The sequence below is a fragment of the Excalfactoria chinensis genome, chromosome 1, assembly GCF_039878825.1.
Source record: "Excalfactoria chinensis isolate bCotChi1 chromosome 1, bCotChi1.hap2, whole genome shotgun sequence".
NCBI lineage: Eukaryota > Metazoa > Chordata > Aves > Galliformes > Phasianidae > Excalfactoria > Excalfactoria chinensis.
The window spans coordinates 133,362,506-133,377,149 of NC_092825.1; the positions used below are offsets into that span (position 1 = coordinate 133,362,506).

The 14,644-nt window shown below is 37.5% G+C and overlaps 1 protein-coding gene across 1 annotated transcript in view; it reads left to right on the forward strand.

Annotated features, from left to right (window-relative positions):
* EFNB2 (ephrin B2) overlaps window positions 1-14,644 on the forward strand; it is a 45,313-nt gene that overhangs the window by 13,676 nt on the left and 16,993 nt on the right. Inside the window, exon 2 of the mRNA XM_072356065.1 lies at window positions 8,476-8,759. Coding sequence (XP_072212166.1) covers window positions 8,476-8,759 — 284 coding nt within the window. The remainder of the gene's footprint in view (window positions 1-8,475; window positions 8,760-14,644) is intronic.

Here is a 14,644-nt window from a genome sequence, read left to right on the forward strand (position 1 = left end):
TGCATTACCAATGCTGCCTTTCTGGAAAAACAAAATGAAAAGAGTGCTGAGGCTAGGGGTTTCTGCTTGAAGTACTAAAGTGTGTAGTGGTGGCATGGGTCAAGAGTTGGGCTCTCATCCAGACCCACATGCATCATTTGTCAAGAGGTAACTAGAAAGAGCAGCTAATTACAATGCACCTACTGAGTGTTTTCTCTTTCAGAAATTCCTCAGAATAAGCCATTTATACAGATTGGCTTCTGCTCTCCAGTGCAGCCACTTGCAGTTTTTAAACTCTACGTAGAAAGTATGTTTCTGCTGAACTGCAGTAAAAGAGAGAGTGTGTTTGTGTGTCTGCATGCTTGTGCGTGAGAGATAGCAGGCAACAATTTGAGGAGTAATTCTTTCTTTGTTGAAGTTAAATAAGTCCAGCAGTGATGGTTCATATTTTTGTAAATGCTGATGAAATTATATTATAATACACTTACAGGTTAAATATTGGTCTTATCTTTTTTTTTCTTTCTTTCTTTTTTTTCTTTTTTTTTCCTTAATTAGCATCCTGTTCTGAAGCACATTAGGGTTCTTTGGTGATAACCAGCATTTACATTTAGTAAGTAGATCACAATTCTGTGGTGCTGTATGTGCTTCTAGCAAAGCAGTAACTGCTTTATGCACAGTAATACAAAAAGTTAATTGGTAATAATAGTACTTTATGTGAAGATCATGTAGAAAAACTTAATATAAAACCTAATTAAAAAATCCTTTGCCATCATTGGTAAAATATCAAATTGTATAAATTTTCAGTGTTACAAGCCTTATCTGTGCAGTAAGTATACACTGCTTTGTGCAAAAAGCCCAGATATTGCTTCCCTTTGATATAGGCTGACTGTTCCAGAGGCAAAAAAACAGAAACGAGCAAACAAAAAAAAACACTAGATAGATGTTTGCTCTCAGAGAAGTTTTTAAGACAGAGGAAAATGTGCTTTCCTTTTACAGGAGGAAAACTGCACATTCATTTCACACCCTGGATTTATGTTGAGGGCTGGTGGGTAAAGCACAAGATGATCTGAAGATTTTATTTATATAACTAGGTGGTTTTTCTTTTTCTTTTCATTTTATTTTTTGCTTTGCTTTGTGAGAACCAAGCAATAAGGGAAGGGGCAGTTTTCCAGCAAAGCTAGCCCATCTCTGGGCAGCAGGAACAGCAGGAACTCTGCTGTACAGCAAGGCCTTCATGGAAGAGTCTCCAAAAAGATGTATCTCGTGCCAGGTTGCAGGTGACCTTCCATCTACACAGGGAAAGGAGTTGGCATGGTTATCACCAGACATGTCACAGCTGCAGGTATTGCGCTCTTGTCAAGTGCAAGGCTGCTTTAGATTTGTGACTCTTAAAACGAATGCAAGGTAGAAGTGGGCATATATATATATCTGCAGCAGCAATAGTCACAGGAGTTATTTGGTGAAGGAAAGTCATGACACATTGTTCAAGGAGGCATTTCCCAATGTGTTTGAAGAGTCACCATGTCCGTGGGTGTCCCACTATACACTGCAAGCTTTGTGCCTTAGGGACTGTGATGTGATGGTGCAATTTGACTGTCAAATCTTGCAGATCCATGCAAAAAAGAAAAAAAGAAAAAAAAAAAAAAAAAAAAAAGTCTTATTTGGAGAAAAGCATATGCACTCTCAGCAAATTCTTATTTTATGCCTAAAAAAATTATTTGTTGTATTTTGAATGCTTTCCTGTGGTATTTTTCAAAGGGTAGCATAAATTAAGCAGGTAAAATTTCATACATGCTTTGTTCTCTGTCCACTTAGAATTTTGAGAAAATATGTTAAATAATCCTTTTTGTACAGGTAGCTAAGCATTCATTTGTAAGTGTGTTACATGAGCATGCCCTAGTGGAGTCGATGGATGTTTTGTAACTGACTTCAATGAGGGTTCAGGAAAAGGCACAGAGTGTGGCATCAATTTGTGTGGCTACTTTTGAGACACAAAATGGTAGCACTTTTTTTTTTTTTTTTTTTTTTTTTTTAAACCAGTTTGTCTCCAGGGTGGTGATTAGAACATTAGAACAGAATAAACCTTTGACTGTTCCCTTTTTCAGGGCACTGCAAGCCTTTCTCCCAGAAGGTCCAAAAGAAGATGGGCTACTAGGGAGGTGAAAAAAAGATGGGCCATGGGGGGGTGAAAAAAGGGGAAGGACAAAGTGGTGCATGGCAATACCCAGAATGGAGCAGAGTTACAGTTTCAGTGAACTGTTTCAGTGTATTTATGGGCTTTCTGCAGGGGTTAACTACAGAAGCAGCTGAGCCCCCTGTAGAGACTCTGCCATTCCAATGGAAATGAGAAACACAAGAGCTGTAGCTTCAGAAACCTGTGCTACTGTATTTCATAATTTGACTTTGTGTAATGTGGTGCTTAACATTAAAGATTCTAAGGGATGTGAATATATTTACTTATTTCTTTGAATTCCATTTAGTTTCCATTCTGCAATTCCTATTAATGCAAGTAACCATTGGTGTAGTTTCATTAACTGCCTGGAAAAATGTTACATATAAATAAAGGTTAGCAGGTTAAACTTCTTAAATTTTATTGAAATTCAAAAACATACCTATTTAACATATTCTGTAAAAGCCTTTTTTATAGTATTAAAATAATTTAATAATACTGCGCTGGCAAAGAAAAGCAGCTTCCAAAACTCACTTAAAAGAATGTTAATAATATTAGATGCTGTGTCTCCTCTTGTGTTTTCAAAGTTTCATTTGTTAGTCTCTGTATAAAGCCAGTTCTATCATTTTACTGTGTTAAGATTATGGTAATTTTTCTTGCAGAGAGTTCATGTAAGAGTAGCGCCTTTCTTTTTAACTGAGTTCCTTACTCATCTTGAGACAAAGACTCCACATTAATCTTTTTTGATGAAGCCTGTTTTTCTGTCTGTTCCATAGCAGTTACTGATCCTGTTTTCATTGAATTCTTGTTCGCTTAATCCATTTAAACTGGCATGAGATCAGTCCTATACAATCACTGAATCTGGAAAAAAAGCATTTGGGGTTTATAGCTGGGTGTATGCCTTATATCCACATGGCGTATCTTTATATCTAATATTGAATATGACAGAAACTAATATGAAAGCTCTGCAAGAAGCAAAAGACTCATTTTATAGAGAACCTTGGTCTGTGCTTTTGGATTTTTTTTTTTTATTTTTTTTTTTTTCAGTTCAAAGTCTTTAGGAATCAGTACACAGATTTTCAGCTCATTCAGCAGGCTGTGGTTAGGCACTGCTACATCACTGGAATTACTCGGACCCTTTCTTAGAACTTTTTATGTTCTTTGCATCAAGCTCTGTTAGGACTTTTGCGTTGTTTCATTATTTTGCTGTAGACAAAATGATGTTCAAGATCAAACTTTTTTTTCTCAAAAGCCAGATGATGAATACACAAACTATTTAATAACCATTCCTTTTTAAAAAATAAAGACAAGTGTGGGGCATGCTATTCTGTATTCCATTTGCACTTGCACGAGTAACGGACTAACACACTGTGCTATTAGTGTTCATGACATTTCCTTAATAAAGCTTTTCAATGAATAATTTTATAGTCAGGCTGGTAGTAAAACTCCATAAAGCTAAGTGGGTAGGATTCTCCAACAGAAGGTTTCAGGCTGTATTTTAAGAAACATCTTGATTGTTCACATTACTAGGGTTGTTTTTGTTATATTAATTTAAAACTAACCGCCTACACCGTTCAGGTAAGGTATTAAAGCACAGAATTTTGGCACTGTTTCCCCAGTTAAATGTAAGAGACTCTCAGCAAGTAGCAACATGCTGTCTAGAACTGCATTTATTTTATAATTACTAGGGTATAGTTAAAGATAAGTGTTTTGCATGTGTCTATATATATATGTAGTTTTACAAGTTATGAAGAGTATGCCAACACAGTTTTTACATCAGTGTTGATTGACAAAAACTTTCTAAAATTTATTCCTTAGAAAAAAAATATATATAAATATGTTGATGCTTTTATAGTTTCAGAAATGGTTGTGGAGTGAGGAATAGTCAATATTCTCGGTGAAAAAAATCTGTTGGCAGATAAGAGTTCGAATTTTATTAAGAATTTACTATTACATAATTAGGCAGCTTTGAATGGTTATCATTAAGGAAAGTGCCATTAATATTTAGTGTGTGTGAATGTGCTATGTTTCTATACAACAAAAGTGATGTCTTTAATAAAGCTGCTTGAAACTGTATTTTTTAATTAAAAAAAAAAATAAATAAAAAAATCAAATTTAACTTTTCTAGGACTTGGACCAGTTAGGACACATTAATGCCCAGGAACAGTGGCACCTTAAAAAAAACAGTGCTAAAAATTACTGTAACATTGATGGGAGTGAGGAAGAGATTGCTCCTTCTTTTGTTTTAATTTCTTTTTTTTCCCAGTTCCTGTAGCATGTGATTTTCTGAGCTAAGAAAAGTTTATTTTTAAAAGCTTTGAGAACTCGGTATTTTGCTGTTTTTTGCTAAGCGGCATGACTAGCTGGATGCGTGTGGGAGGATTTCACATCCATGGGCTTTGCACAGATGTCATATGTCACCCGCAGTACACCAATTTGGGGCTGCCAGCACAAATGCCCTCTGTATCCAAAAGTGCCAGACAGAAAGTGGATTAATTTCATCGTACAGCATTTTTACTGTACTTCATGTGCTTTCCTGTGCTTTCTCACAGAAAATGCTATTATTATTAATTGTGGCTAAGACTGTTCAAATGCCCCTGTCATTTTATCTATCTACTAGAACAAATGAGTCAGGAAACTAGCTAAGTTTTTTTGTCAGAGTTTCTGTTGGGGTACAGGAACTAGTATGTATCTTTCTCGGAGATGATAATTTGTATTAGAGAAGCAGAAAGTTAGGAAGTTAGCTTTATACAGAAAGCAATGGCTCTGGCGCTGTCACTGCTCCCGACTGCTCAAAGAGCCATATGAGTATCCTAAGCAACCATGGGTGTAACACAGTCTCCCTGAGTGCCATCCTCAGGACTTTAGAAACCTCTTGATCCATCCTTTAAATATATATATATATATATATATATGCATATATATATAATATTTATTTCTGTTTAGGGGGGAAAAAGTTTTTTTTTTTAGTCACTGAAGGCGCATGCTCACTTCAGATTTAAACCCAGTTTATCAACTTTATTTTTTACAGATTCAGCCCTATAGGCGTATTTATATCCTAGAATGCTTAAGGCTACACCAGCACTTGCAGAAATAAAGATATAGGATAAATTCTGCCTTGGTCAAGTTTTTATTGGCCTCTACCAAGGCCAAATGTACATTGTCCTCCCCCTGGCCTTTTTTCTCTAGGACATAAAGTTGTCAAAAGTAGCGTCATAAAATAGTAGTCTTAATCTTGTTCATTGTCAAGTAGTTTCAAGAAATGCTTGTTACCCAGCAAATAATTTTCTTTAAGTCTTTATGAAAATACAGTAGCTCAGGTACTATGAGAACAGAGGGGTAGCAATGCTGTCCAGTTAGGAGTGGTCACTAAATTGTTGTGGTCAAACTGAAATGTATGAGGTAAAGTTTTTTTATTCTCTTCATCCATATTTATGCTTTATTGTTGTAAGGAAGTAAGGAAAGTAAAACTAGTTTTACTAAGTTATACTAAGGATAACTAGTTTTACTTAGTTATACTAAAGAGAACAAAACTGTCTTGTAAAGGCTACAGTCAAAACTACAAGCTGTCAAAAAAATATTGAAAAAAAAAAAACGAAACACAATATAATCAAGTTCTCGGATTAATCCTTTCATTTTCAGCTTTTTTCTTTCCTAATCCTATCAGCGTTAGATCCTAAAAGCTGAGAAACTGAAGTGGAAGCAGATTTACCGAGTTTAATGCTAAAACTGTACAGACTGCAGGCGCATAGTGTGAGTGTTCCCCTGCCATAAAGTCTAACAAGCTCTTGGGTTAAAGCTCTTGTAAAATGTACTTTAGCTGTCTGCTGGGGGTGGTTTTGTCCTTTGCTTTTTATGGGGCAATTTCAAGGCACATGAGTGTGCTTTCTGTTTGGTAGCTGTTTCTGAGAATTGCTTACCTGCTATCCCTGAACCTGTCCTGGTTGTGCTCAGAATTTTCATGGAGAACATACATTGCTGCTAGTTGAATATACGAGTCCATTTAAGAAATCCAAGGTTAGATTTTAGCTTTTTATTTATTTATTTATTTATTTTTTCATGGCAGTTTTTAGGTCATTTTATTGATATTGACAGACAGGTGCATGTTTCTAACCTTATGAATTTTGCATTTATTAAGCACACAAATCTAAATTAGTCAATTAAAAAACAAAGGGCCTCCCCTGAAAAACCTTAAACGTTACCATGATATGAAGAACTGCAGCAGGTGGATTGCATTTGTCCTGGCATGCAAGTGGAGAAACAGGGGTAATGTTTGTCTCCTGCAGCATTAGTTTGGGCTGTGGTCAGACAAGATGATAACAGTCAGTTGTCAGTGACCTGGGTTAGCCCAGGAATGTTGTTGCTTTGTCTGCCTGGGCAGAATTGTTCCCAAAGGAGGGGCTGAGTCAGAATCTGTGCTACCTTCTTGGAAACATTGCCCGCTGTGGCATTATTTCTTTCCGCATTTCTGATGTGCCCTTGCAGAGCCAGACACTCCCTTGGTAACTCCTCACAGGATTGGCGACTCCAAGGAGGATGTATTTCCACCTTTGCACTTCTGGTGCCATTTCTGTTTCAGAGACATGGTAGTCACTGCATTCCTATGTCGTGTCTGGGAACTGAAGGAGGCGGTGCAGCTTCGTCCTGTCTCCAGTGTACCTCTATTTGCACAGCCGAGGCCAAGCCTGGTTTCTATAGTCTAGAAATTACACTGCACAACACAAAGGAGCACAGTGATTTATGCATCAACAGTCTCCCTTCTTGCCACAACATTTCATTGTTCTTTTCCCCTAAATCTGTAATTACATGTCTTTGTCCTGCTACTTGCTGCTTCACAACAAATATAATTCTTACACAGGCTTTGTGAGTGAAAATAATCCCACTCAATTAGCACAGATCATAAACTCTCATTGTATGGAAGCAAGCAGTTGCAAATGATGTGTTTGAAATTTGGGGCATTGCATCCTCCTTTTATTTCTCATTTTGTAGGTTCTCTTCCAGTACTGCTCCTTGCTGGTGGGCTCCTTTAGCAAAGCAAAAGACTGGGAGTAATCTACGCCTACAGTTTTGTTCCTGAGCCTTAATATTCTAATAAGTTTCCAGGAAGGCTGCCTGTGAATAAGCTAGATTTACTATGTCTGCTGTTTAGCACTAGCTCTTGCAGAAGGGTGTTCATTAGGCAGCAATTGTTTCAGTCAGTTTTTCAGGCTGATTCCCCATTAAGGAAGCTCTTTGGAAAAGGCTGGCAGACAAGAGAAAGAAAGTCAGACTTTTAGGTCTGTGCATTAGAGGACATTGTATCATTGGCTGTAGTTCTAAAACTGTGCTTCCTGGCCTTAATTGGAGCAAATATATCTTAAGGAGAAAAGAAATGAACAAACAAACCTGCTGTGGCTTTTGTACTTTTAAGAAGGAGACTCCTCATTTTGTGGATAAAACAGAACTATACATAATTATTTATATTTTTCATTAGTAAGGAAGTAGTGACATTTGCCTGGTAGCTAGTACTGATGAGAAAGATAAAATATCAAGTCTGACCCCAAATACTAAAGCTTTCTGACAGTCTGTGTGAGAAATCTCCATGTATACAAAGGCAAAAGTATACCCATGTTTCATTTATAGCACAAGGAAAAAAAGAAAAAGATAATGATGAGTTTACAAAGAAATCACTGTAGTGTAGCAATCACACTATCTTGAAAGAGTGTTTTATTGGAAGCATGTGCTCGCCTTGGCTCGAGTAGGTCTCCAGTCCATCCTAGATCTGTAAGAATCATCCTGATGAGTGACTGATGTTCTTTCGTACTACACCAGTAACATTAATCAACGTTTCAATATGTTAAGTCTGAAAGTCTAAGTTGCTTCCTTTCCCACATGGCTTCTCCAAATGAGCAATCATTCTTGTCATTCTCCCATATCCAAAATTAGCAAAATATGTGCAAGAATAGTAGAAATGTTACCAAAGTGGAAAGACAGGATTGTAGCCTCTCGTATATTGCAATGGCTGCTGCAAATGGCCAAATGTAGAAGAAACAGTGGTGCCTGCCAGAGATACAGAACCTTCTAAAGTTCCCAAAACAGGGAACTTTGGCTAAAAATTTCAATCCATCTGTGATTTTGAAGATCTAAATAAACATCGTGCTGATATTGAGTCAGGCCCAGAATATTAAGATCTGGTTTGTTCATTCTGTCATTTTGGTTTTGGAAACTGTGTATTTGTTCCTTTTTTTTTTTCATTTTAATTGCTGCTTTTCTGAATGAGGTTTTGTCAAGTGTTTCACATTTTCCCCTTTTTCTTTCCTCTTTTTTTTTTCTTTCTCTCTTTTTAGATTCCTTCCTGGACAAGGATTGGTACTATATCCACAGATTGGAGACAAACTGGATATTATATGCCCAAAGGTGGACTCTAAAACTGTTGGCCAGTATGAATATTATAAGGTCTACATGGTTGATAAAGACCAAGCAGATAGCTGTGCTATTAGAAAAGACAATACACCTCTACTCAACTGTGCCAAGCCAGATCAAGATGTTAAGTTTACCATCAAATTTCAAGAATTCAGCCCTAATCTCTGGGGCCTGGAATTTCAGAAGAACAAAGATTATTACGTCATATGTAAGTTCAAAATAACAGTTGTTCATTCCTTATAATATCATTGTTCGTTCCTTTCTGTTTTGTCTCATTTGCTATAAGTAAACCAAGAGGATTCTGAATGGGTTTGTATTTTTTTTACCTGAAACATTTTGTTATTATTTCTGATTTTCACAGGGCCTCTGTCTCTTTTTTCCTTGATTTGTGCAACTCAAATTAGACTGTACTTCTATGCCTAGAAAGAGCTTCTCCTTTTGCATACAATTTCGTGTCCTGCATTCACATTGAAAGGTTGCGTGCAGCTGAATTGTGATGTGTTTCCTCAGTGTGGATGTGATAGCATGCCATGCTATTGGCCTTTCCCTTGGGTGCCTTTTATGCCAGATGTAGACTAGGGTGGCCCAGCCTTTGTATTCTGAGGTATTTTATAAGAGATGCATGGCCTTGTTCCAAGTGGTACAGGGATTCTCCTGGGAAACATGTTTTGACTGTGTTGTTTGCCAGTTTTGTCAGTAAGATTTCCCCAAAAGGTAGGATTGTATCTGCGTACTTACCTACTGTGTCCATGCAGTAGTGTGGGCAAAACCCAGATGCAGCATGATCCTGAGTTTCCTCCTCTTGTATTGTCTTAGACTTGTTAAAAGAATTTGCATGACACAGGCCTGTTGTCCAACAATTTCAGCTTTGTGAGAGTTTCAAGCTAAAAAAGGATTTAAGCCTTAAAGCTAATCTGGAGTAACCACTAAATTTTGGGATTCAAATTACTTTTGTGATTGCAGTTACCTTTACTGTGTTAACAGATCAGGGGATGGCAGAAGTTGAGAGTAGTACAACAGTTTGCATTAGTTTAGTTTTTGTCATTGCAATACTGTGTGACCTGCAGATTTAATTTAGTCCTATGAGGACTTCTGAAGCCTTGAGCAATAATCACTAATTAGTTAGTAAGAGCTGGACAAAGTCTGTGCTCCTGGGCCTGGGGCCTCCAGCACCAGAATGTTGTGGATCTGTTGGACCAAGTCTAGAGGAAGGCCAGAAAGATGATCAGAGGGCTGGAGCACCTCTCTTATGAGAAGGGGAGGCTTCCGCGATGTCTGTTTGCAGACTTCCAGTGCTTGAGGAGGACTTCAAGAGGTGGAGAGAGACTTTTTACATAGTCTCATAGTGATAGTACAAGGTGGAATGGCTTAAAGCTAGAAGAGAGGCAATTTAGCTTAGATGGTAGGTAGAAATTCTTTGTTCAGAGGGTGGTGAGGTTCTGGAACAGGTTGCCCAGAGAAATGTGTATTCCCTGTCCCTGGTGGCGTTCAAGGCCAGGTTGAATTGGGACCCGGGCAGTGTGATCTGTCAAGAGGCAGCCATGCCCATGGAACTGGTTGGTTTTTGAGGGCTTTTCCAAGCTAAGCCTTTCTGTGATTCTATGCATTGGCTGATCTGCATTTACAATAAGGTCACCTACTGGTATGTCTTATTTCTCCCATCTTCTTGAAATTAGATTGTTCAAAGAGGCTGATCACTATTTCATGTAATATCTTCCGCATTATATGTTTCTTAGTTTAAATTGCTGGCAATTTTACCAGTGCTCTAAGTAAGTACTTTACAAATGGGAATGGAAATGCTTTAAATATAAATTAATGATCACTTTCTAGTTACTACCATAATGGTACACAATGTCTCATTATTTAGAATACAAGTTGTGTGTCACAGAAACAAAGTAAGAATTTGTGGTATTTAATATATACAGAAATAACATATTTTACTGAACAACAATCGTGGGAGATATAAAACATTACTTGTTGTTTTTTTAAGGTTTGACAAAGCAGTCACTTAACTCAGTTTGGTCGGGGTATATGAAAACCTGATCCCACTTACATAGCATTTAACTTTGTCAAAGTTCTCACTGAAATCCAGTGAGATTTACTGGAGTATGATTAGATACTGAGAGGTAGTTGCCTGAAACTCCACAGAGAACACGCGGCATAAAAATGACCATTCTCAAATCGTTGGTTTTGATGGTGAAGTACATTATTGAGTCTAGTTTTTAGAAAACCCACAACAGGCCAGCTATAATAGAGTAAATGGCACTGTTACGGTTATTGCTTGAAAACTGTGGGCACAAATAGGGCTTTCTGTCACACTGTCAGTTATGTCTTATCCATGTCATGGGTTTAACCACAGAATTATAAAGTATGACTTATTTTCATTAATTTTGTGTAATTAAGATTAGCAATAAGGCATAATAGACATTGCACTTCCTGAAAGGATAGTTTAGTTGATAGAACTTGCTGAGACTTCAGAATAATGCCTCAAAAGTCACAGTGGCCTTGCAATAGTTCTGAACTGCCTTAGAATATTACCTTCCTTGCCCAATCTGGCATAAACAAATGACTGATTTGTCATGTTTTGCTAGTGTGCTAACTCATTTGAAGCAGATTACCTATTCATTTTAATAAGTTGAACAAAAAAGACATGATAACCCAACCTAGTTGGTGATGTTGGCCTTAAAAACTTGAAGAGGGGCAGGAAACTAGGCTATGGCTCAGCTGGGACTCTACAGAGACGCTAGAGCTACCTAGCATTTTAACAGTTTGTGTTCAAAAGCTTATGACCTGATACATGCAGCCTTGTCAGACTTAAGTTCTGGTAGTCAGGTTGTTCACTGTCATTTTTTTTAAGTAATACAATGCATCTTAATCATGTACGCAAATTGGCCCATAAATCATTTGTATAAATCCTTATTACCAGACTTGTAAATCACCAGGTGTGCTCAGACCCGAACAAGGAGTGCACTCCATCTCCCTCCCACTGACTCAGAAACACAAACACTGCTTCTCTTTCTTCTCTTTCCTTTCTGTTTGTTTGGGAATTTTGTTGGTTTTGTTGATGATGCTTTGAGTATTTGGAGGTGAGGGGGATTGCTTTGAAGCAAACACATCAGTGCATTTTATCTGCCAGCTTTTGATTTTGAGGTATTCTTGGATCTCGTATTCCCCTGAGTAAGGGGCATCAAACAGCCTGAGATGCCAGCTTACTGAGTCCAGCATTGGTTCAACACTAGCTGTGGCTGTGCTGCTTACTCAGGCTTGCTGCTGTCAGCCCTTAGATTCTCTGCATTATCATGTACCCATATCATCTTGCCATTATTTGAAATCATGGTATGTTTTGTTGTTGTTGTTTTAAGGTAATAATATGTGGTTTGTGAAGCTGTATTATACAGTAAAATCTCTATTTAGATTAAGGTGTTGGTCATTTTTGGAGCCTTCAAGTAACAAAGCATAGGGGTTATAACACAGGATAAAGAAGCTTCCTGAACCCTCTGTACCTTTAGGGAAATGTGATTGTACATGAATTCTTCAAGCCATAATTTTTTATATCACTTAGATGTATTTTTGACAGATACAGTAGAACTTTTCTACTCACTTCTTCCCTGGGTTTAAGCACATAAAAGATGTAACTTTTCTTATTCCCCATTTCACTTTTTTGAAAGTAAAAATGATGATAAGTTTCTGATACTCCTTTTCATCTTTAATGGTATTTTAGTCCCAGAATAATCTTAATATAAATTTCTTGCAACAACAGCAGGGCAATATACTCCTCAGTATACAAGTTCTAGGATTCAAAGAGTTAATTCTGCGAATTGTAATACTTAGAAAGATGATACTGAATGGTATTGTGTAAGGGAATAAGTGATGTAACAGAATGTCCTTGCTTTTCTCTTTTACCATCATAAGTTCTTGGTTCCTGGGAAACTAATAGATTGATTTTCCAATAGCTACCTCATTTCTTTTCAGCAGAAGGTCAAATGCCCTTGAGATCATGGATATATTAATGTTAGATTATCCTAAAATATTCAACCATTTAGCCAACGTATCATAAGTCTCTAAGGAAATCCTTAATCAAATGCATGAAGATACACCATGCCCAACAACATAAATTCCTGTGCAAAGGGCAAAGTTAAGCGGAATAAGGGTATGTAGATTTGAAATTCTAATGTTTGAAACAAAAAGTCCTTTTATGTCTTTGAGTGTTTTAGGAATGAATTATAATATTCTACTGTGTGGATTGCTCAGAACAAATAGGGACTTCCTTGATTGTAGAAGGCTCTGCAAGTGTTTGGTCTACTGTGTAATTGCTTCAGTACCTCTCGACTGCAGCATTTCTTCTATGGGTAGGAGATGTGGTAGAGCAGTACAGGCATACACACTGTGCCAAAGATGTTTTGTTATGGTGAATGGGAATTGTCCTGATCTCTTCGCGACAAACTTGGCCTTGAGTCATAGGGCATGGGGAGAGCTGCAGTACACTGAGTTTGCACTGATGTAGTGCCTCAGGGAAGCCTGCAAGAAGCTGCATAGCCTGAGGGAAAGGAGCACTGTGCTGCCACTTACCTTCAGACCACCATTACGCTTCTGAGATAGTTTGGCCAAGCAAGTCCATCCTCTTCTCACTTCATCTCTTCTGTATAAAATGAGGGTTATATGCCAGCACCATCAGTGTAAAAAAATGATACATCGCTTAAAATGAAATTTTACCTGCTCAAAATTTATTTGCTGAAATTGTGGATTTTGGTCAGTGAAGAAAATTTGGGATTCAAGGAGGGGCTGCAGAATGGTCCTGCAAAAGGTTTCTCTATAGTACTTGCTCTGTCTGCCACCTCATTCAGGAAGGAAAGGAAGCTTAGGGCTGAAGACAGAAGAATCATAGAATCATTAGCCAAGCCTGCTGAACTAGTGATGTTCATTGGCTTTGACACTGGCAAAATGCGATATACAGCTTTCCCTAAATGTTTTTCATCATTTTTTTTTTTTTTCAAATGACCCACATACATAAATGACCTCTGGCTTAAATTAAAAAATATACATATTCAACCTTTGGCTGATTTAAAGGGTTATTCTGGCTAGCAGTGCTTTGTTTTGGATAAATTCTTGTAATAGTCTGGTGGTTTTTAAAGTGGAAACAGTTGTTCTGAAACTTTAGCATTAGCTGGGTTTAAAAATTCACAAAGCTTTTATGTTTTCACTTTGTCATTCTGTTACAATTAAAGGGCAATAACTGTCTGAGGAAGAACACATTAAAGGACAATATAGATTGCACCCTGAAATACAGCCCAGTTGGGAAGAATAAATGTCTTTGCATGGCCAAATAGATTTACATTAAAATGCTATTTTAGTATTCTGACCAAACACCAGCTAATCTTCCTGGCTGGACATTCTGACACCTCTTTGAGATACGATTCAGTCTTCATTGCCCTGCAAACACCCAGGAAGAGCTACTCTAAAGAAAACAGTAGATTTTCCATTGTTTTGTGGCTAACTCTCAACTAGTTAAAACCGGGACTAAAACAGTATCAAACTTTCAGTTTGGTTTCTTTTGCAACACAGACATTACAGATCTTGTTGTTGTTGTTGTTGCTGTTGTTTTCAAAGACAGCACAGCTCAGCTGTCTAATATATATATATTTTTTTGGGGCGGGGGGCTGGTAGTATTAAGGAGAGCCTGTGTGATAATAGCCACCCTGATTCCAGTTGCACAAAGGTCTGCTTTTTTCTTTCCTTTCTCTTCCTCCTCCTTCAGCAAATTAGATAAATGATTCCTTAGTGTAAAGTGATATCCAGAGGTCAGTCACTGACTTTGCTGAGAGTCTTTTAAGGGATATATCAGCAATGCCACTTAGCTCTTGTTGAATTAAATATAAATACAGCTCATACAAATAATATTATTGGAGAAGAAAATCAGTGTCTGTGCAGCTTCAGATTTCTAACAGTGTCTAAGACCTACAGGATTAATGGAATCATGGCCCTGTGGGATTTTGTCCCAGACCACACAGGTCTTCTTGTAAGAGAATAAGGCAATTTTAGATTGATGGACTTAGTTCATATTTAGTGCCATTACCTAGGCAATACCGACCGTTT